This window comes from Crocuta crocuta, unplaced genomic scaffold (genome assembly GCF_008692635.1).
Source record: "Crocuta crocuta isolate KB4526 unplaced genomic scaffold, BGI_CrCroc_1.0 scaffold463, whole genome shotgun sequence".
NCBI lineage: Eukaryota > Metazoa > Chordata > Mammalia > Carnivora > Hyaenidae > Crocuta > Crocuta crocuta.
This window is the reverse complement of record NW_027527929.1, coordinates 915,624-939,273: the sequence shown is the minus strand read 5'-3', so window position 1 is coordinate 939,273 and position 23,650 is coordinate 915,624. Positions and strand designations below refer to the sequence as shown.

Here is a 23,650-nt window from a genome sequence, read left to right as displayed (position 1 = left end):
TACACATGGCCAGATTTCATTGTTTCTCATTGCCATGTAGTATTCCATGGTATAGATAAACCACATCTTCTTGATCCATTCGTCCGTGGATGGACACTTAGGCTCTTTCCATGTTTTAGCTATTGTGGAGAGTGCTGCTATGAACATTGGGGTACATGTGCTCCTATGCATCAGCATTTCTGTATCCCTTGGGTAAATTCCTAGCAGTGCTATTGCTGGGTCATAGGGGAGTTCTATTGTTAGTTTCCTGAGGAACCTCCACACTGTTTTCCAGAGGGGCTGTACCAGTTTACATTCCCACCAACAGTGTAGGAGGGTGCCCGTTTCTCCACATCCTTGCCAGCATCTAGAGTTCTCTGATTTGCTCATTTTAGCCACTCTGACCGGCGTGAGGTGGTATCTCAGTGTGGTTTTGATTTGTATTTCCCTGATGAGGAGGGATGCCGAGCATCGTTTCATGTGTCTGTTAGGTTAGCCAACATTTTTATCTTGCTCCATATATAAAAGAAAGTACACATCATATTACTATTAATAAAGTCTGCTGTAGATTTTTTATAGATATCCTTTAGCAAATTAAAGAAATTCTCTATAGTTTGCTAAGAGTTTTTATCATGAGTGGGTATGGAATTTTACCAATTATTTTTCTCTCTATATTGAGGTGATAATGTGTTTTTCTCTTTTATTCTACTACTAGAATGAATTATGCTCTTCAAATGTATCTTCCTCACTTTCTCTCCTTTCTCCTGAGATTCCAACTACACATGCATTAGACTTTTTTTATACTGTCCACAGCTGTTGGACGTTCTGATCTGTTTTCTTCTCCCACTCTTTTTTTCCTCTTTGCACTTCAGTTTGGGCCATTTATATTGACTTATTTTCAAGTATACTGACTCTTTTTCATCTGTGTGAGGATGACCAATGAGGTTGTCAAAGGCATTCAACATCTCTTATTACCATGTCTTTCATTCCTACGATTTTCACTTGACTGTGTGTCTAACAGTGTCCATCACTGTTTTTTTTTTTTTTTTTAAGTTTATTTACTTTCAGAGAGAGAGAGTGCATGAGTAGCAAAGGGGTGGAGAGAGAGGGAGAGAAAGAATCCCAAGCAGGCTCTGTGCTCTCAGGACAGAGTCTGATGCAGGGTTTGGTCTCATGAACCATGAGATCCTGACCTGAGCCAAAATCAAGAGTCAGATGCTTAACCAACTGAGCCACCCAGGCACCCCTGACTTTTCTTTTCTGTTCACACATGTTGTCCACCTATTCTGCTAGAGCCTTTAACCTATTACTCATAGTTATTTAAAATTCTCTGGCTGTTCCAGTATCTGGGCCTTATGAGTCTGGTTCTGTTGAATGCTTTGTCTATTGACAGTTTGCTGTTCTTCTCTTGCTTCTTCGTGTGTCCCATGATTTTTCACTGAAAGCCAGACATCCTGTACATAGTAACTGAGGTTGAGGCAAATAGTATGTATGCCTGGACATGGGCATGTTTCTTTTTAGGCCATAAATTTGAGGGACAAGGTTAAGTCAATGTAGTGAGGAGTGCAACTGGGTTTGGGTTCTGTTGTGTGATTATACATAGTACACCAGAGGCTCCAAACTACATTAGCATTTTCTATTGAGGGTATAGGCTCATTTGCCAGAGGGCTTTTTCCCCCTCAATATTTGCTGCTCCACCCTGAGATTTAGGTCTTCTCTTTGTGACTGCATCTCAGAGACCATCTATCTCCACACTCTTGCTTCTCCCCTACAAACAGACCTCTGTTACCCAACATTTTCTAACTCAGTGGTTAAAGACAAGCAGGAAGGGGCACTCTCTGAGATTCAGCCTCAGTCTCAGGTTCTGTGTCCTGAGTGCAAACTTCTCAGTGATCTTACCCCTCTCCCAACTGTAGGGGGCCTTTAATGCTCTAGCATGTATTCCTACCCCTCTCCAGGGACAGAGGGCTTTTATTTCTTCCGTTCTATCCCCNCTTCCTTCCCCTAGCAGCTTAAAGCTTTTGTTCTAGAAGACTCAGGTAAAGCTTACTGTCTTTTCCATAGTTTGTGCTGTTTCCTTCACCAGACATGTACTATGAGGAAAACTTTTTACTATCATAAAACTGCCCTCCTTGCAAATGTGGTTTACTTCTAATTCTTCTTCAGCCCTGCCTTCCCTCCCTTCTTCATTCCAAACTGGGTACTATAAAACTTGCCAGCGGCTCACACATCCTGGAGATCTGAGTTCCAGCAGCTTTGGCTGTGATTGGCTAGCTACAGGCATTCCTCATCATCTTCATATACCTGTGCTTGGTTTTCTCCGTATGTGGCAGTCCTTCACCATATACTGATTAAAGCTTACAAATATTTTCTACATTTGATGATCAGAAAGTATACATCTATTTTTCATTCTCCTTGCTGCTCTGACATTCAAAGAGGAGAGGTGGAACCTATCTCTTTAAAATGACATTTCTGGGGGCAATTGGGTGGCTCAGTTGGTTAACTGTCAACTTTGGCTCTGGTCATGACCTCATGCTTCATGAGTTCGAGCTCTGTATCAGGCTCTGCACTTCTGGAGCAGAGCTTGCTTGGGATTTTCTGTCTCTCCCTCCATCTCTCTGCCCCTTCCCCATTTGCGCTCTTTCTCTCAAAATAAATGAATAAACTTTTTAAAAAAATGTTAAAGTGACATTTTTTAGATCCAGGATTTTGGTCAGGAAATGTATCCCCCATTTTCATTTTAGTATAAATAAATAAGTGTGTATAAATACCCATCAGATTAGTAACAACACTAAAAACAAGAATCTAAAGGTATTGATCATGAACAGATTTCCCATGTTAAGAAAATACTTAGTCAATGGAATATAAAATGAAATCCTTACTTAAACAATGTAGTTCTCACCACTTCAATTTAAGAAAGGCCTAAGTGAACTAAAAAATAGATAGGTCAACTATTATGACTGAGTTTTTACACAAACTGAAAATAGCAAGACTCTTTGGCATATATAACACCTGTAAGAACACAGTTTAACCTCACAAAATTCTGAGTGAGCATTTGTGCCTTCCCAAATCCCAGAACAAAGGAACCATGCCCTGCTGAACACTGCTATGGACTGAACTATGTCTCCCCAAAATTCGTATGTTCAAATCCTAACTCCCAATGTGACTGTATTTAAAGACAGCACCTTTATGGAGGTAGTAAAGGGTAAATGAGGCCCTAAGCATGGAGCCCTGATTCAAGATTAGCATCCTCATGAGAAGAAACACCAGAGAGTTGACTCACTCTCTGCCCCGTGAGGACACAGTCATGAGGCTGTCAGCAAACCAGGAGGAGAGCCCTCACCAGAGCCTAACCCTGCTGGCAGCCTGAACTCAGACTTCTAGTCTCCAGAACTGTGAGAAAATAAACTTCTGTTGTTCAAACCTCCCAGACTATGGCAGCCTGAATAGACTAAGACAAACGTGAAATCAATAGATCAATAATTCTGTTTGAACCTTTTGAAAAGGTTCAAAAACTAGGTCTGAATATAAATTATTAATAAAATTTGGACTATTTTCTTACATTCTAAAGGCGTCATATAGGGCAAGTATGTAGCCAATGGATTAAGCATTAAACTGAGCTATTAGGACATAAACTATACTGCCCCAGCCACGAATATGGCCTACTGATGATATTATGTTTCTGCTCAACATGAGAGAACATAATGACTTTACTTGAATGACTTTCAATGTGCAAACCAACAGTCATAAAACAAAGTATAAGAAAATAAACCATTTTCTTCAATTTATGAGGTTTTTAAAAACAGAAATAAAGGAATATTCATGACTAGTGAAAAAGTCTTGCATCGAGTGGCAGAAAATACACAAAACCAAAAAAGACTTTAAAAAAACTCTGGATCTCAGAGTTGTCAGTTCGAGCCCCAAGGTGGGTGTAGAGTTTACTTAAAAATAAAATCTTTAAAAAAAATAAAATGTCCAGTTTTTTTTTAAACAAAGGTGGCAGAAGGAGAGAAAAGGAAAAAGCACTCAAATCCTTTCAAGTGTCCCAACTTAAAATAACTCTAAACCCTCTAATGATGGTACTGTTAAGTCAAAGGAACAACATGTAGTCAGTAAAACAAATACAGGTACTGCTTACATGTTTAAAAGATCCATAGGGTACTGCAGCGGACCCTGTCTCTTCTAGATAATCTTCCCAGCTTAATTCCACTTCTTCCACACCAGATCCAGCATCTGGAATTAAAATCAGAACAAAAGAAAACAGGTGGGGCCTAATTAAAGAAAACCCAAAGCATAAAAAGTAAACTTAGTAACCCTAACTTACACACTTTAATTCACATCAAATTAATTGATTTGATTTTACACACAAAATAATCATCTGTTTAGTTTTTAATTTTTAACATCTATTTTTGAGACATACACACACACACACACACACACACACACACACACACGAAGTGCATGCGGGGGAGGGGCAGAAAGAGAGGGAGACACAGAATCTTAAGCAGGCTCCAGGCTCTGAGCTGTCAGCACAGAGTCTGGCACAGGGCTCCAACTCATGAACTGTGAAATCATGATCTGACTGAAATCTGATGCTCAACCAACGGAGCCACCCAAGTGCCCCTCACATGTTTGTTTTAAATGGCAGGTTCCCTTTGTGCACTGATGATCAATGAATCTCAACAACATGGAAGTGTGACATGCTGTCTCCTGGGATCCATCAGGGAGACACCCAAATGGGCCACATAAAAGCTGATGAGAGTGTAACTATAACAATCACTTTGGACTATAACTTAGTATCTAATGCCAACTACTCGAGATACTTAATAGGCATCTCTCTTTATTTTAAATGTTTATTTATATTTGAGAGAGAGACACAATGCGTGAGAGGGGGAGGGGCAGAGAGTGGTCAAGACAGAATCTGAAGCAGGCTCCAGGCTCTGAGCTGTCAGCACAGAGCCTGACACAGGGCTCTAGCTCAGAAGCTGTGAGATGATCTGAGCCAAAGTCAGACGCTTAACTAAGCCACCAAGGTGCCTTAAAAGACATCTCAAACTTAAATTTTCAACCTGATTCTTCCTTACTACTTTCCAACTGAGTAAAAGATACCACCAGTCCATATTTTTGCTCAATCCAAAAATGTATGGTTATCCTTGTTTTCCAACCTTTCATATCTACAGATATATCAAAACCATCAGAAAACTCTGTAGGTATCAACTTTAATATACATTCCAAATCTAATCACTTCCTACCATTTTTATTGCTCCCTCTCTAGCCCAAGACCTAACCACTATATCCTTTCACCTTTTAATCAAAATTATAATGAAATCTAAACTCTTTGGAAGACTGTGAAGGCCCAACCTGGTCTGAGCCCTAGCTACCTTCCCTGTCACCTCATCCCCAAGCAGCCTCTTGTGTGTTCACTGCACTCAAGTGACCCTGGGATTCTTACTATTCTTCTCTAAACATGTTCTTTCCTCATTGATTTCCTCAGCTCAAAGACTCCTTCCCCAGTGTCATTCACAGCTTCATTTCACTTAATCCTCTCCTCAAATGTCCTCTTTCCAGAAAGGCCTCCCATCGCTACTTCTCTACAGCAGAAACCCCAGACTCTGCTTCCATTATCTCACAGGCATTCAGCACTACTGGACAGTATTCCATACACCTTTTTATCCTCCCCATGAGAAAACAGATCTACCAAGACAGGACTTTGTTTTGGTCACTCCTATATCGCTGTCACGGCAGACTCAATAAATTTTTGTTGAGTGAGCAAAGATTCAAATATTCAAAATCCAAATCCCAATTTACATAAACTCTCTAAGAGCAGGGTGTTGTTTGCTGATGTATCCCCACTGCCCAAAACAATGTGGGGCACCAGCAAGTTCACAATAAACAGCTCCTGAATGAATACACCCTAGGAAACCCCATGTGTCTCACACACACTAGGAGGCAAGTACAAGGAAGCTCACCATAGCACTGTTTGTGACAGCAACATACCAGAGGAACTGGTAGGAGAAGAGATAAATTATGGCAATTCTACAATGGAATAGTACTATGTCGCCGTTGAAATGAATGAACTAGTGTTGACATAGATAAATCTCAAAAAACAAAACAAAACAAAATACCCCACATCAAAAAAACCAGCAAGTGCAGAATGAAAAGCACAAGATACAGTGTAGGCTTCAAAGCAAACTTTGCAGTATAAATGTTTATAAATGCATGCATATTAATAAGAGTATAAAAACAACAAAGGTGGGAAGGATATATATCAACAGTGCTACCTTCAGAGATGGAGAGGTGAAAACAGGAATGGAAGTACAAAAGAGGCTTAAACTCTATTAGGCTTTATTTCTTTAAAAAAATGGAAACAACACATAAAAACATGTTCAACATCATTAGGGAAATGCAAGTCAAAACCGCAATGAGATACCACTTCATACACACTAGAATGACTATTATCCCAAAAAGCAGAAAATAAGTGTTGCCAAGGATGTGAGAAATTGGAATCTGTGCACTGCTAATCTGCAAATGTAAAATGGTGCAGCCACTGTGGAAAACTACACAGTGGTTCCTCAAACAATTAAAAATACAATCACCCTGTGATCCAATAATTCCACTTCTGGATATACACCCCAAAGAATTGAAAGCAAGAGCTCAAACAGATATTTGTACACAAATGTTCATAGCAGTAATATTCACAATAGCCAAAAGGTGGAAGCAACTCAAGTGTCCATAAACACATGAACAGATAAACAAAATGTGGTGTCTACATACAATGGAATGTTATTCAGCCTTATAAAGGAAGGAAATCCTTGCACATATGACAACATGAATGAACCTGAGGACGTGACGCTGAGTGAAGTCAGCCACTTGTAAAAGGACAGATACCATATGATTCCACTTACATGCAATAGCTAGAGTACTCAAATCCACAGAGAAACAGACAGAATGGTGGTTCCCAAGGACTGGGGGAAGAGAGAAATGTGGAGTTACCATTATGTACTAGGTACAGAGTTACAGTTTGAGAAGATGAAAAAGTGGTGACTGGGGCACCTGGGTGACTCAGTCAGTTAAGTGTCCAACTCTGGATTCCCGCTCAGGTCATGATCTCACAGTCTGTGGGTTTGAGTCCCATGTCGGGTTTCACGCTGACAGTGCAGGGCCTGCTTGGAATTCTCTCTCTTCCACTCTCTCAGTTGCTCCCCTGCTCACATGCACACACACACTCTCTTTCTCTCAAAATAAATAAATAAACTTAAAAAAAAAAAAGGCTGGAGATCACCACCGTGACGCACAACAGTGTGAATGGACTAAATGCCACCAACTGTATACCTAAAAATGATTCACAAGTAAACTCTGTGTTAAGGACTTTTTATAACAGTTTTAAAAATGGAAACAAATGGGGTGCCTGGGTGGCTTAGTCCGTTAAGCGTCCGACTTTCGCTTAGGTCATGATCTCGCAGTTTGTGGGTTCGAGCCCCGCGTCGGGCTCTGTGCTGACTGCCAGCTCAGAGCCTGGAGCCTGTTTCAGTCTGTGACTCCCTCTCTCTCTGACCCTCCCCTGCTCACGCTGTCTCTCTCTCTCTCCTAGAAATAAAAATATTTAAAAAAATAAAAATAAAAAAAAAATAAAAATGGAAACAAATACTGGACAACATTAATTCTTCACAGTAGGCCCTACAGGTCTTTGTTACATTGTCTTCCACTCATGTTTATCCATGATGTTTGTTATCTTGTTTTCCATTTGTTTTTACATGTTTGAAATTTTTCACCAGAAATGTAACAAGCCAACAAAGACTACATGGACAGCCTCCCGGAAGCATGGGTCAGTAGAAACTCAATTTCCATTACTAAAACATAACAAGGCTGACCACTCATGGTCCTTAGCCAGGGACCTACTCCCTCAAACAGCATGCTAATTTACAAATAAAAAATAAACAACAAAAGGGGCATCTGGATGGCTCAGAGAGCTGGGTGTCTGACTCCTGATTTCGGGTCAGGTCATGATCTCAGTTTGTAGGTTCGAGTCCCGTGTTGGGCTCTGCACTGATTGCTCAGGGCCCACATAGGATTCTCTCTCCGCTCCCCAGCTCACGTTCTCTCTCTCACAAAATAAACAAACACTAAAAAAATAATAAAAATAATGAATTAAAGAACTAAAACCTCTCATAATTAAAAACTTTAACAAGCCAAGAAACAAACTAATAATCTGATCAAAAAATGAGCAAAATAGGGGCACCTGGCTTGCAACCAGCTGGTTGGAAATAACCGATTCTTGCTATCAGCTCAGGTCATGATCTCACGGTTATGGATTGAGCCCCCTCAGGATTGGTTGGAATTCTCTCTGCCCCTCCCCTGCTTGTGCACACACACGCACTCTCTCTTAAAATTAATAATTTATTTATCTCAAAATAAATAATTTTTCTTTAAAAAAAGAAAAATGAGCAAAATACATGAAAAGAAATGCCAGGTGATCCTTAAACATGGAAAGCTGTGCAAATTTACAGCTTTTTAAAAGAAATGCAAATTAAAACTACACTGATGTATCAGATTGGAAAAAAAATGCCAAAGTTTGACAACATACTCCTCTCTACAATGAGGCTGTAGTTAAGCAGGTAAAGCATAAGGACACAACCCTAGTGAAAGAGAACTTGGCAATATCTAGCAAAATACATATGTATTTACCTTTTGATCCAACAACCACACTTCTAGGAATCTAACCCAAAGATATGTTAGCAAAAATACAAAAAGACATATGTGCAAAGCTATTCATTACAGTCCTATTTGTAATACCAAGACTGGGATCAACCCAAATGTCCACCAGCAGGGAACTGGCTGAATTAAATATGGTAGATACATCTATACAGTTGGAAAAAGGAATGAGAAAGATTACCACATACTGATGTGGAATAATCTCTAGTATAGAAGAGATATGAATATGAATATATATGTACATACACACATACTTGTTTATAATTTTAAAATGAGTAATAAAGTAATAAAACCAGCTGTGTATACAAAGAATAAGAAGGATGAATAGTATCAGAATGCATTATATATAACTATGTAGATTTTTTTATAATTTAGAAACATATTTACATCAAAAGAAAAAAATTCTAGGGACACCTGGGTGGCTCAGTCAGTTAGACATCTGAGTCTGGATTTTCGCTCAGGTCATGATTTCATGGTTCATGGAATCAAGCCCTCCACTAGGTTCCACACTTACAGTATGGAGCCTCCTTGGAGTTCTCTCTCATCCTCTCTGCAACCTTCCCTGCTCACACATTCTTTCTCTCTCAAAATAAATAAACATTAAAAAAAGTAAAAAGAAAAAAATTCCAAATGAAAATGAACTGAAACAAATATGCCTAACTGTTGGTGGCAAAACCACAAGGAAAACAGGATTACTTTACATCATATTAAAATACAGCATTTGACTGCAAACCCCAGGGGAATATATTTAAAGGCAAAAACCATAAAGAAACTTTAAACCTCACGTTGTTATCTTACTAATACTTGGAATACTGGTACTGTTGAAAAAAATATAGAAATATTATAGGGCAGGGATGCCTGGGTGGCTCAGTTGGTTAAGTATCAGACTCTTGATTTCAGCTCAGGTCCTGTTCTTGAGGTTCATGAAATGGAGCCCTGCATGGGGCTCTGCACTAACGGTGTAAAGTGTGCTTGGGATTCTCTTTCTCCCCCCACCTCTGCCTCTCCCCCTGCACACAGGCACATGTGCGCGCACACACACACACTCTCTCTCTCAAAATAAATAAATAAACATTTTAAAAAACAATAAGAAATATGGTAGGGTAAAAATAAGTGATGATATTAACATCATTATGAAGCACATTTCCAAAAGAAAATAGATGCAAGCACAAAATCAAAGAAGTAACTTTCGATTAGTGTAATTTTATATTAAAATTGTAAATATAGGGGGTGCCTGGGTGGCTCAGTCGGTTGAGCATTCGACTTTGGCTCAAGTCATGATCTCACAGTTAGTGGATTCAAGCCCCATGTCAGGCTCTGTGCCAACAGCTCAGAGCCTGGAGCCTGCTTCAGATTCTGTGTCTCCCTCTCTCTCTGCCTCTCCCCCACTTGCACTCTGTCTCTCTCAAAAATAAAGAAACCCATTAAAATTTTTTTAATAAAAAAATAAAATTGTAAATATAGGAGTGCCTGGGTGGCTTAGTCAAGCATCAGACTCTTGATTTCAGCTCAGATCATGATCCCGTGGTTCACTGAGTTCGAGCCCCACATCTGGCTCTGTGCTAATGGTGCAGAGCCTGCTTGGGATTCTCTCTCTCTCCCTCTCTCTCTACCCCTCCTTTACTCATGTTGACTCTTTCTCAAAAAATAAACATTAAATAAATTAAAAAATAAATAAAAGTATAATTATAAAATGAAGCCACCTTTTCTAAAGATGTGTAGTTTCTAGCTATGTCTATGGATATGGCTTATAAGAAATGATAACCTAGTATCACTGGGCACCTCAGCACCCAGACCATGATCTCTAAATATCATATCCACTGCCCAAAAGAAAAAATAGTTCCCCAGAGAAATGGCAGATTGTAAGCCTGGGGTAGAAAATTTTCAAGAAGTACCTGGAAATCTACACCAGAAAGCAAGAACTAGAATTATCACAGATACATGACATCACATCAAAAGAACACAGGAAATAATCTGAAAGAACTCACAGTGCTCTAGAATGGGCAGTTTGATCATCAAATGAATGAGAACAGCAATAGAATCAAACTCATCAAATTTGTCTGTGTGCGTGCACGTGCACAGGCATGAAGCATGCATGTGTGCTTTAAATGCATGAATTAACAATAACATTTAAGGGGCACGTGGGTGGCTCAGTCAGTTGAGCGTCCAACTTCGGCTCAGGTCAAGATCTCACAGTCCATGGGTTTGAGCTCCATGTCGGGCTCTGTAATGACAGCTCAGAGCCTGGAGCCTGCTTCAGGATTCTGTGTCTGCCTCTCTCTCTCTGCCCCTTCCCTACTCACTCTCTTTCTCCCTCAAAATAAAATAAAGACCAAAAACTTTTTTTAAAAAATAACATTTAAAAAAGATAAATAAAAAAAAATAAATAAAACAAGATAAATCAACTTTCTAAATGGCACAGTGAGTACCTCAGTGAACCTACTCTCCCACAAAAATATCAAAATTACTGACTCAACAATGACAATCAACCATTTCAAAGTTGTAAATTAACTGAAGACACACAACAAACTGAAAGTAACTATTCAAGACAAGTTACTGGACCTGGTTAGAAGAGAAGGGTTGTGGCTTTTTAAGCCAGGGCTATTCCCATTCCTCATCCCTCCTCAGCTCAGAACTGAAAATATACTAACCACAAGAAAACTCCATGGTAAACTCATTAGCCGAATAAGGAGGAGAGAGGAAAGAACAATTAAAATTAAAAACAGAGCAATCTAAACAACAGAAAGTAAACCCTGAAAAAAATGACGAGAGTGTCAAAGAGCTGTAGAATAGCAACAAAATAAATCTAACACTCGTGCCAGCAGCGTATCAGAAAAAGAGAAAGAGGACAGTGCTGAAAAAGTGTTTGAAGAAATAATGGCTGAAAATTTTTTAATTTTGGCAAAAAATTTTTCAATAAACCTATAGATTCAAGAAACTAAGAAAACTTCAAACAAGATAAACCTAAGGAAATATGTGCAAAGATACACCAAGAGTCAAACTTCTGAAAACTAAAGACAAAAAAATCTTGAAAGCAGCAAGAGAAACAATACCTCTCTTAAGATGAATGGGGGAGAGGGGATTCCAATGACAGCAGATTTCTCAGAAACCGTGGAGGCCAGAATGCACAGTACTTTTCAAGAGATGAAAAAAAGGCTGTTCTACCCAAAATTCTATTTCCAGCAAAAATATCCTTCAGTGATGAACAGCGAAATCAAGACACTGTCATAGGAAGGTAAAATATTTTTCACCAGCAGATCAACCGTAAGAAAAGAAAATGGCTTAAGAAAATTCTATAAGCAGAAAATGGAATGACAAAAGAAGGAATCTTGGAAAATCAGGAATAAGGGACAACTTCAAGGGTAAAAATATTGGAAAATATAAAACAGTTTCCTTCTCTTCCTGACTTTAAATTATGTCTGACAGTTGAGGCAAAAATTTTAACAGTGCCTGATGTGGCTCTCAAAGTATGCAGAGGAAATATTTAAGACAATTATAAAGGTGAAACAATATAAAAGGAGGCACAGTATCCACACTTTGCTCGAATTCATAAAATGATGACACCAGCAAAGTATGATAAATTATGTATATATAGTGTTATACCTAGAGCAACCCCTAAAAAGCTGCACAAAGAGATACATTAAAAAACACAACATACAAATCAAAATGGAATTCTAAAAAAGTTGAAGTAACCCGTAAGAAGGCAGAGAGAGGACAAAAAACAAAAAAGAAAAAAAACACAATGAACAAAAACAGCAGACCTGAGTCCTAATAATTACATTAAATGTAAATGGTCTAAATACACCAACATAAGACTAAAACTCTTTTAAATGGGTGTATGTTTTATAGGAAATTTCTAACATAATGACATAGGTAGAAAATGAAAGGATGGAAAAAATATATCATGTAAACATTAATCAAAAGAAAACAGGAATAGGCCAGGGTGCCTGGGTGGCTCAGCCGGTTTAGTGTCCAACTCTTTATTTCAGCTGAGGTTATAATCTTACAGTTCATAAGTCTGAGCCCTGTGTCAGGCTCTACACTAACAGTGTGGAGCCTGCTTGGGATTCTCTCTCTCTCTCTCTCTCTCTCTCTCCCCCCCCCTTTCTTGGCCCCTCCCCATTGTATAAATAAATAAAGAAACAAACTAACTAACTTCAAAAGGGGAAGAAAAAAAGAAAACAGAAATAGGTAAATCCATAGAAACAGAAAGTAAGTTAATGGTTGCCAGAGACTGGATAGAATAAGAAATGACCACTAACAGTATCCCTTTGGGTGAGATGAAAGATTCTGGAATTAGCCGTGATGGTCACATAACTTTGTGAATATACTAAAAATCATGAATTGTGTACTCTAAATGGGTATGTGAATTATATCTCAAAAAACAAAAACAGGGGTGCCTCGGTGGTTCAGTTAGTTGATCATCCTACTCTTGATTGCTCCATGTCAGGCTCTACACTGAATGTGGAGACTGCTTAAGATTCTCTCTTTTCCCCTCTGCCCCTCTCCCTTGCTTGCATTCTCTCTCCCTCAAATTAAAAAAAAAAAATTTTAAAACCTCAGTAAAGTTTTTCAAAAACCTCAATAGTAAAAAAAAAAGCAATTATTAATTTAAAAAGCAAAGAAACAACATAATAAATGAGTCAGACATGAAGACACTGTACTAAAGAGGATATAAGGATGACAAACAAGTACATTTTCAACATCACTATCCATTAGGAAAATGCAAATTAAGACCAGAAAGCTGTCATTACACACCTATCAGAATGACCTGAAAAACAGTGACAATACCAAAAGGCAAAAGGGATGTGAGATCTCTCATCCATTGCTGGTAAAAATGTACAGATACTCTGGAAAGTAGTTTGGCCATTTCTTTTTTTTTTTTTTTTATGTCTTTATTTTATTTTTTGAGAGAGAGACAGAGTGTGAGCGGGTGAGGGGCAGAGAGAGAGAGGGAGACACAGAATCTGAAGCAGGTTCCAGGCTCTGAGCTGTCAGCACAGAGCCCGATGTTGCTCTGATCTGTCAGCACAGAGCCCGATGTGGGGCTCGAACCCACTGACTGTGAGATCATGACCTGAGCCAAAGTCAGCCGCTTAACCGACTGAGCCACCCAGGCGCCCTGGCCATTTCTTTATTAAACATATGATCTAGCAATTGTGCTCCTGGGCATTTATCCCAGAAAAGTGAAATCTTATGTACAGGCTTGCTCACAGCAGGTTTATTTGTAATGGCCAAAAACCGGAAGCAAACAAAACATACTACAATAGATGAATAGTTAACCAAACTGTAGTAAGTGGAATATTGCTGAGCAATAAAAGAGAACAAATTCCTAATACACATAAGAATTTGGAGAGCTCTCAAGAGCATTATCTTGAGCAAAAAAAGCTAATCTCAAAAAGTCACATACTGGGGAGCCTGGGTGGCTCAGTCAGTTAAGTGTCTGACTTCAGCTCAGGTCATGATCTCATGGTTCGTGAGTTCAAGCCCCGAATCAGGCTCTCTGCAGACAGCACAGAGCCTGCTTTGGATCCCCTGTCCCTCTTTCTCTCTGCCCTGTCCCGGTGCCTGTGCATGCACACACATGCACACGCACACACACACTTTCTCTCTCAAAAACAAACATTAAAAAAAAGTCACATACAATATGATTCTATTCATGTAACATTCTTGAAACGACACAGACATGGAGAACAGATTAACAGCTGCCTGGGGTTAGAGAAGGTTGGAGGAACGTAAGGGGGAGACGTAACTATGAAGGGGTAGTAAAGAAGAGCTCTTTGTGGTGATGGAATAGTTCTGTATCTTGATGGACGTGGTGGTTACAGGAATCTACATGTGATAAAATGACAGAGAACTACATATGCTTTATCCCTATGTCAGTTTCCTGGCTTTTGTATTGTACTATACTTACATGAGATGTAACAAATGGTAAAAACTGGGTGAGGGGTACACAGGACCTGTTAGTACCATCGTTACAACTTCCCATGAATCTATTACTATTTCAAAATAATTCAAAATTAACTATCAAAATTTTTTTAAAAATTTAAGATGTCTGTTCATAAAATTTATTTGCTTTTCCAGCAAACATTATGAGTTCTCTGCTAGGTACAGAAAAAGATGACTCACACCTTCAAAGAGCTTCCTGTTCACTGGCAGAAAGACAAGTCAGACAATATAGTACAGGTAAGTAATACAACTCTGCACTACGCACTATAAAAATGATTTCTGCTCAGCAAAACCAATACCTGCATCAAGCTGCTGCTCCCCGTTCATTTCCACAGAACATGGGCTATCTTCTCCCCACACAGAGGACAGGCTTTATGGTTCTGCTATGGTCTGAAAATTACTTGCCAGTCTCAAGCATCTGTTCAATGGGTATCCAAGGGTCCAAATGAAAGTGCTGAAAAATAAAAAAGAACACATCAACAGTCTGAGGCCCCAGTGTGTTTACTCACTCCTAAGACCTGCCACCCCAGTAGGTTAAGAGGGCACATGAAACAGAAACACATTGGCAGAAGAGATGGTATTATAGAAAAAATTGATACCTTCCCTAATTTTGAAGAATGTATGTGTGGGTGTGAGTGTACCTGTGTATACGTAGAGATAGCGCTATCAAGATCTTGGTATCTAAAAATTGCAACAAATTAACATGTATATGAATCATGACCCTTTAAACTCAGATTATAATGCTTAGCACCATGACTCCTACCCACAAAAACTCTAATTCCTAATGAATGCCTGAGGGAAAAATGGTAGCTTTCAATGTTCTATCTTACCCAATGAATAAGTTCAAGGATATATTACTTTATCTAGTTTTCCATTCCATTTATCGAGAATATTACGCAGAACCAAAACTTATCAACTACCTTAGTCTACAGTTACACTTACAAAGGGAATGCCTCCAAAATGAGCCCTGAACCAATGTATTCTTTTTCTAAAAAAACTTATTGGGATATGATTCACATATCAAAATTTCCCACTTTAAGTGTATAATTCCACAGTTTTTAGTAAATTTACAGAGTTGTGTAACCACCGCTATATCCAGTTTTAGAATATTTCTATTACCATGAAAAAAACTCCATTCTCACTTGCAGTTCCTCCCCATTCTGTTCAGGCACAGAAAAGTACCTGACCTGCCCAAGGCCCAACAACTAGGAAGCGGCAGAACCAGGTTTCAAACCAAGCAAAATGTCTGTAGTCCATGTCCTCGAACATTATATTTTACCCCCTCTCAACAGGAAGAACTGAGGGTTTCTTTAACTGTGGAAAGGAAATGATCAAATCTGTGTTTTACCAAAGATCACTCTGGACCCAAATAGAGAAACCATAGGGAGTGACAGCAAAGACAACATACAAGCATAAAACTTCCATGTGGCAAAGGACACCATAAATAATGAGGCGCCTGGGTGGCTCAGTAGGTTGAGCATCTGACTCTTGATTTCGGTTCAGGTCATGATCTCAGGGTTGTGGGATCGAGCCCCACGTTGGGCTCCATGCCAAGTACGGAGCTTGCTTGAGATTCTCTCTCTCGCTCTCTCTCCTCCTGCCCTGATCACTCTCTCTCTAAAATTTAAAAATTGTTTTAAAGAAGACATCATAAAGTTCAAAAGTAAGAGAGTATATCTTAAAAGTTCTCATTACAAGAAAAAAATTTTGTAACTATGTATAGTGATTGAAACTAACTAGACTGAGTTTAGTCATCACTTTGCAATGTATATCAACATCAAATCATTATGTTGTACATCTGAAACTAACAGAATGTTATTTGTCAATTATACTTTACTAAAAATAAATAAATAAATAAGACAAATGAGATGGGTGAAAATATAATGGGCTAATTTCTACATACAAGCTCCTATAATTCAACATCAAAAAAGAAAAATGAGCAAAATATGTAACTGATCCACATTTAAAAAAAAAAGAGTTAAAGCTTATAAAATGTGCTCAGTCTCATTAGTAGCAATGAAAATAATTTTTAATTATATACTATTTTTTTCACCTTTCAGATTGGTAAAATTTTTAAAACTAAAAAACTTGTTGGCAAGTAAGGTAGATGAATGGAGAACTTGGGAGTACAGATTTGTACCTCTTTTTTGAAGACAAGTTTAATGAAAACTAACTTGACCTATATAGATTTAAAAGACACAAACTCTCTGAGCAGTAATTCCAGTATTAAGAATCTTTCAGGATGCCTGGGTGGCTCAGGCAGTTAAGTGTCCTACTCTTGATTTGTGCTTAGGTCATGATCTTGTGGTTCTTGAGTTCAAGTCCTGCACTGGGCTCTGTGCTGAGAGTGCAGACCCTGCCTGAGATTCTCTTTCTCCATTTACCTCTGCCCCTCCCCATCTCTCTCTCTCTCTCTCTTTCAAAATAAATAAACTTAAAAAAACAAAAGAATCTTTCATACAAAACACATGTGTTGAAGGCTTCATAACCAGTGATGTTTTGCCACAGTATCTTTAACAGTGAGAAACCAGACAACCTATATGTCTACCGAATGGGATGGCCACATACACTATGATATACTGATACTAGGATATTGTCTACAATCATTAGAAGAATTTAGGTGGACTCAGAAAAGCACATGGAAATATTGTCTATACTGCTGAGAGGAAAAATCAAGTGAAGGACATTATATTAACTTTTTAAAATCCTGTGTCCATTGTTTACTCGACTACATGACTTTTAACAAATGACTTAACTCATTTGTGCCAAAGGCATCACTTGTAAAAGAAGGAGACTAGTTCTGTACCTACTTCAGAGGGTTGCTATAAGGATAAGTAAGGCAATCCATGAAAAGCACTCAGCAGAGAGCAATGGCAAATACCAAGCTAATACTAACTGTATACAATATTGCCTGATTCGAGTTCCTATGGCACTTAGTGCATCATCTCTACACAGAACACCCCATTACTACATCATGGGATTGACATGGCAAAGCCAGTGCTATGTAAATATCTGTTGCTTTGAAGGTGTCACCTACTACTTATGTTCATAAACTCTTGAAATATGCCAGCACATTTCGTGCAAAGAGCCACCTAGTGCAAAATTATAATATATATGGCAATATTGAATATATAACATATTCAAATATATAATATATAATAATCAAAAAAGGCAAGAGAAAGTGGAAACCACAAGTCTTATGAAGCTGAAAGATAAGGCTGTGATATTTTTTTCAATTTCACGGCATCACTAAGATTTTAACCAATGAACAATCAGTTCATCATCTTAATAGGATTATGAGAAATTGCTGAAGCTTTTTGCCATAGAACATCTGTTAAATCTCTTTCTTTATTGCTAGTGTGCTTTCTGTGCAATGAAGGGAAAAAAAACAGTAAAATATCCAGGAGCTTAGAAAATGGAAATTTAACTCACTTTTCATTTATTTCCTTTTATTTCAGTTATTTCCTATTTGTATTAAATTGTTTTACTGTCTTTGTTTATTTTATCACTGGTTTTGGTGATAATTCCTCTTTTGGTGACCAGAACACATTAGAGTTATGCATTTAAATAAGTTACCATGAACTAACTGATCTGAACCTTGCTAATCTTATTTACAATATTTCAGTGAGGGGCGCCTGGGTGGCTCAGTCAGTTGAGCATCTGACTCTTGATTTCGGCTCAGGTCATGATCTCATGGTTCATGAGGTAGAGTCCTGGCATCAGGCTCTGCACTGACAGCATGAAGCCTTCTTGGGATTCTCTCTCTTCCTTTCTCTGTCCCTCCCTTGCTCACATACATGCTCTCTCTCTCTCACTCTCTCTCAAAATAAATAAACATTAAAAAATAGAATATTTCAGTGAAATAGACAGTGCCTAGATATTTACAGAGGGCTCTAATAAGACAAACTGAAGCCAGTACTATCAGTATGAGGCACACTAAAATTTGAAATATTTCTAAGAAATATACGTAAAAATTTTAAAAAGCAAAGCTAAGGGTAGAAAATAAACTTTGAGGTCAAACACACACACACAAAAACAAAAATGAAAATGAAACCCAGGCAGAATAAAACGAAACTGAATTTACTATTTCATTTTTGAAGATACATCAGTGTAAAACCATGCAATAATTCCCTTTTAACACTCTTTTAAAAGACCTAAAAGTCCTACGAACAACAAACAGCTCTCATCTTATTTTAGCTTATACATGCAGCCCACACCCTAAGCCACTACTACCAGGCTTCACATTAATGAACTTTGTTTTGGTTTTTTTTTTTTTTTAATAGTTTATTGCCAAGTTGGTTTCCATATAACACCCAGCGCTCATCCCCACAAGTGCCCTCCTCCAAGCCCATCATCCCCCTTCCCCTCCCTCCCGACCCCTNCGGCAAAGGAAACAATGCATAAAACTAATAGGCAACCGACAGAATGGGAAAAGACAGTTGCAAATGAGATATCAGATACAGGGCTGGTATCCAAAATCTATAAGGAACTCACCAAACTCCACATCTGAAAAACAAACAATCCAGTGAAGAAATAAGCAGAAGATATGAACAGACACTTCTCCAAAGAGAACATCCAGATGACCAACAGACACATGAAACGATGCTCAGCATCCCTCCTTATCAGGGAAATACAAATCAAAACCACACTGAGATACCACCTCACACTGGTCAGAGTGGCTAAAATGAGCAAATCAGAGAACTCTAGATGCTGGTGAGGATGTGGAGAAACAGGCACCCTCCTACACTGTTGGTGGAAATGTAAACTGGTGCAGTCCCTCTGGAAAACAGTGTGGAGATTCCTCAGAAAATTAACAATAGAACTCCCCTATCACCCAGTAATGCACCTTGTTTTAAAGGCTAAGATTAAACACTGAATAAGAGCATTTATTACATGGAAAAGTTACAATGATGCAAGAGAGATTTCTATAGGATGGATCCTCAGCTAAATGATTTAACAAATCCAACATAAATAACTCTTAAAGCACTTGGGAAGAAGGACAGGAACTCAGTGTGATTCCAGAGATATGTATCCAATATGTATAGTAGCTGCAACAACAACAACAAAATACTTTAATGAATTCAGTAAGTACTTATGGGATAGTTAAAAGGAAAATTCCCATTGAGATGTTTGAATTTTCTTTCACTCCTATCCCTTAGCTTAACAGATAGAAGTCCAGTAATAATTTCAACTATGCTGTTAAATATGGTATATGCAAACAATTCAGCAAATTAGATGCTCCATTTTGGGCATATTTGCAAAGTAAATGCCCTTGACAGCAAATGTTAGTGGTAGAGTCACTGTGGTTTTTTTGTTCCCCAACAGATGTAGATTCCTGCTGGCTTTTTACTCTCCACAATAGTCAATCATCACTCCCTGACCCTGTATACATCTTATCTGACAGGATACCTAAATTAAATGTTTTGCTTCCATCTGTCAAATGTCAATGTAATTTGATTATTAAAGATAGAAATCTTCCACTGTTTCATTAAGTTGTTTATTCCTGTTGTTTTTAACCCACTGTTCCATGTCTAACTAGAGAGATTAAAAACTAATTAAGTCTAAAAAAGTCAATCTTAGCCACTCACATCATCTAAATTAAATCTGACCCTAATTGAACTTTTCCACGATTATGTAAACCCAACACAGGGCACGTCTATCTCAATTGAACAAATCAGTACTAATGAATTTATAAAACCAATAAAACTCCTAAACAAACCTCAGAACTCAAGAATATGCTAATTTTTTAAAGGTGTTCAACGTCACTAATCATGAGAAAAATGCAAATCAAAACCACAATGAGATATCACCTCACACCTGTTAGAACACTATTATCAGAAAGACAAGATAACAAACAGTGGCAAGGATGTGGGAAAAGGGAACCCTTGTGCATTGTTGGTGGGAATGTAAATTGGTGCAGCCACTGTGGAAAACCATATAGGGGTTCCTCAGATAATTACAAATAGAAATAACATATGATGTAGCAATTACCCTTCTGGATATTTATTCAAAAGAAACAAAAACACTCATAAAGATAGCTGTATTCCCATATCCACTGCAGCATTATTTATGATACAGAACACATGGAAGCAACTTACATGTCTACTGATGGATGAATGGATTTTTAAAATGTGTTATACACACACATACACACACACTGGAATATTATTCAGCCTTAAAAAAGAAGAAAATCCTACCATTTGCAACATGTATGGACCCTGAGAGCAGTATGCTAAGTGAAATAAGTCAAACAGAGAAAGACAAATGCTGTTTGATCTCAAACATGGAATAAAAATTAAAAAACCCAAACCCAAACTCATACATACAAAGAACAGATTGGTGATTGCCAGACAAAATAGATGAAGGTGGTCAAAAGGCACAAATTTCCAGTTAAAAAATAAGTCCTAAAAATATCAAGTGCACCATGATGACTACCATTAACAACACTGTATTCAAAAGACAGTAAATCTTAAAGACTCTCATCATAAGACAAAAAGCTTGTGTAACTATATGTGGTGATAAATATTACCAAAATTTACTGTGATCAGCATTTTGCAATATATTCATATATTAAATCATTATGTTGTACATCCTGGACTAATACAACATTATATCTCAATTTAAAAAGTTAAATTATGAGGCAATATTTTAAGTGTGGTTTTGGACTAATGATGAGAAATATTTAAGTAAAATATGGCATAAGCATACAATATAATACTGCATGGCCATTAAAAATTGTGTTAGAGACGGGGCACTGAGGTGGTTCAGTCGATTAAGCGTCCAACTTCGGCTCAGGTCATAATCTCACAGTTTGTGGGTTGAAGCACCGCATCGGGCTCTGTGCTGACAGCTAGCTCAGAGCCTGGAGCCGGTTTCAAATTCTGTGTCTCCCTCTCTCTGTGACCCTCCCCTGCTCATGCTGTCTCTCTCTCTCTCAGAAATAAATTAAAAACATTTAAAAAAATTAAAAGTTGTGTTAGAGAAGGGGCACCTGGGTAGCTCAGTCAGATAAGCATCGGACTGTTGATTTTACTTCAGGTCATGACCTCATGGTTTGTGAGACTGAACCCCACGCTGGGCTTTGTGCTGACAAAGCAGAGCCTCCTTGGGATTCTCACTCCCTCCTTCCTCTCTGTCTCTCTCTCAAAATAAATATTTTTTAAAAGTTATGTTAGGGGGGCACCTGGATGGTTCAGTCAGTTAAGCATCTGACTGCAGCTCATGATCTCATGATTCATAGGTTCAAGCTCCGCACTGGGCTCTGGGCTAACAACTCAGAGCCTGGAGCCTGGAGCCTCAGATTCTGTGTCTCCCTCTCTCTCCGCCCCTCCCCTGCTTGCGTTCTGCCTCTGTCTCTCAAAAATGAATAAACATTAAAAAAATTTTGTTTTAAAAGTTGTGTTAGAAAAATGTTTTTCTTTTTAATAAAAATCCCAAAAGGGTATTCTATTTTAAAATGCAAATTTAAAAATGTATTTAAAGGAGAAAATGTACAACCTAGCTACATTTTTGTAAAAGATATATGATGAGATAGTTCCTTCTATCAAAATATTAAAATAGTATGGTATTAGTACAAGAAAAGACAAATACATCAGTAAAATAGGAATTAAAGAATGGCTATCCAATCTGAGAGGGAAAAAACTGGATCTTTACTTCATGCTGCCACATAAATAAATTGCAGGTGAATTAAAAGCAAAACATGAAAAACAAGACTCCAAACAAATTTAAAAAATAATAAGAGAATATGGTTACAAACCCTGGGACAGCATAGACATCCTGAAGCAAGGAAGCCATAAAATGGAACATTTAAAATTACTTAAAACTTCTGACTGGTAGAAAGACAGCATAAACAACTTTAAAAACCAAGCCCAGGGGGTCTGAGTGGTTCAGTCGGTTGAGCTTTCAACTTCAGCTTGGGTCATGATCTCACAATTTGATTCGTGTGTTCGAGTCCCATATCAGGTGTGCTGCTGCTGTCAGTGCAGAGCCAGCTTCCAACCCCCTGTTCCCCCACGCTTCACCTCCTCCACTCGTATTCTCTCTCTCAAAAATAAACATTTAAAAAATAAATTATATAAACACCAAGCCACAGACTAGAAGAAAATATTTCCAGCATATATAATACACAAAAGATTAATAGTGGAAAGCATCTATAAATTAGTAAAGAAAAAAAGGCCAAACCTAATGGAGAACAAAAGTCAGGTATGAAGAGGAATTTCAGAGAAGAAATGCAAATGATCAATAAGCATATGAAAATATGTTCAATGTCAAAGGCTAAAATGAGTTAATTTTCATTCAGACTGACAAAAATAAAAAATTAATAACATCCAATATAGGTGAAATTATGGAGAAATGGATGTTGTCACTACTAGTTGGAGGGCACAGCTTAACTTGCATTCTCTACAAACCAAGCAATTCCATTTCCAGTATCTATTTCAGAAAAATACCCAAAGAAAGGACACCTAGGTGACTCAATTGGTTAAGCATCTGACTTCAGCTCAGGTCATGATCTTGTGGCTCATGAGTTCAAGCTACATGTCAGGGTTTGTGCTGACAGCTCAGAGTCTGTAGCCTGCTTCAGATTCTGTGTCTCCTTCTCTCTCTCTGCCCCTCCCCCTCTCATGCTCTGTCTCCCCCTCTCTCTCAAAAATAAACATTAAAAAAAATTAAAATACTCAAAATAAAGAAATAAGTAGCATAACATTTTTTTAAAGTTTATTTATTTATCCTGAGAGAGAGTATGAGCAGGGGAGGGGCAGAGAGAAAGAATACCACGCAGGTTCCTCACTGTCAGTGCACAGCCCAATGCAGGGCTTGATCTCACAAACCATGAGATCATGACCTGAGCTAAAATCAACAGTCAGACACTTAACCAACTGGGCCACCCAGACACCCTGTAGCATAATACTTTCAAAGAAAGTGGAGCACCAGGGTGGTTCAGTCAGTTAAGCGACTCACTTCAGCTCAAGTCAAGATCTCACAATTTAATTCATGAGTGCGAGCCCTGGGT

The 23,650-nt window shown here is 38.2% G+C and overlaps 1 protein-coding gene across 1 annotated transcript in view; it reads right to left on the bottom strand.

The window, feature by feature from the left end:
• SFMBT1 (Scm like with four mbt domains 1) overlaps positions 1-23,650 on the bottom strand; it is a 127,174-nt gene that overhangs the window by 43,291 nt on the left and 60,233 nt on the right. The window contains exons 2-3 of the mRNA XM_077749550.1: positions 14,940-15,094; positions 4,118-4,212 (exon numbers count right to left, since the gene is read on the bottom strand). Of these exons, the coding sequence (XP_077605676.1) occupies positions 4,118-4,212; positions 14,940-14,967 (123 nt within the window). The 5' untranslated portion in view covers positions 14,968-15,094. The remainder of the gene's footprint in view (positions 1-4,117; positions 4,213-14,939; positions 15,095-23,650) is intronic.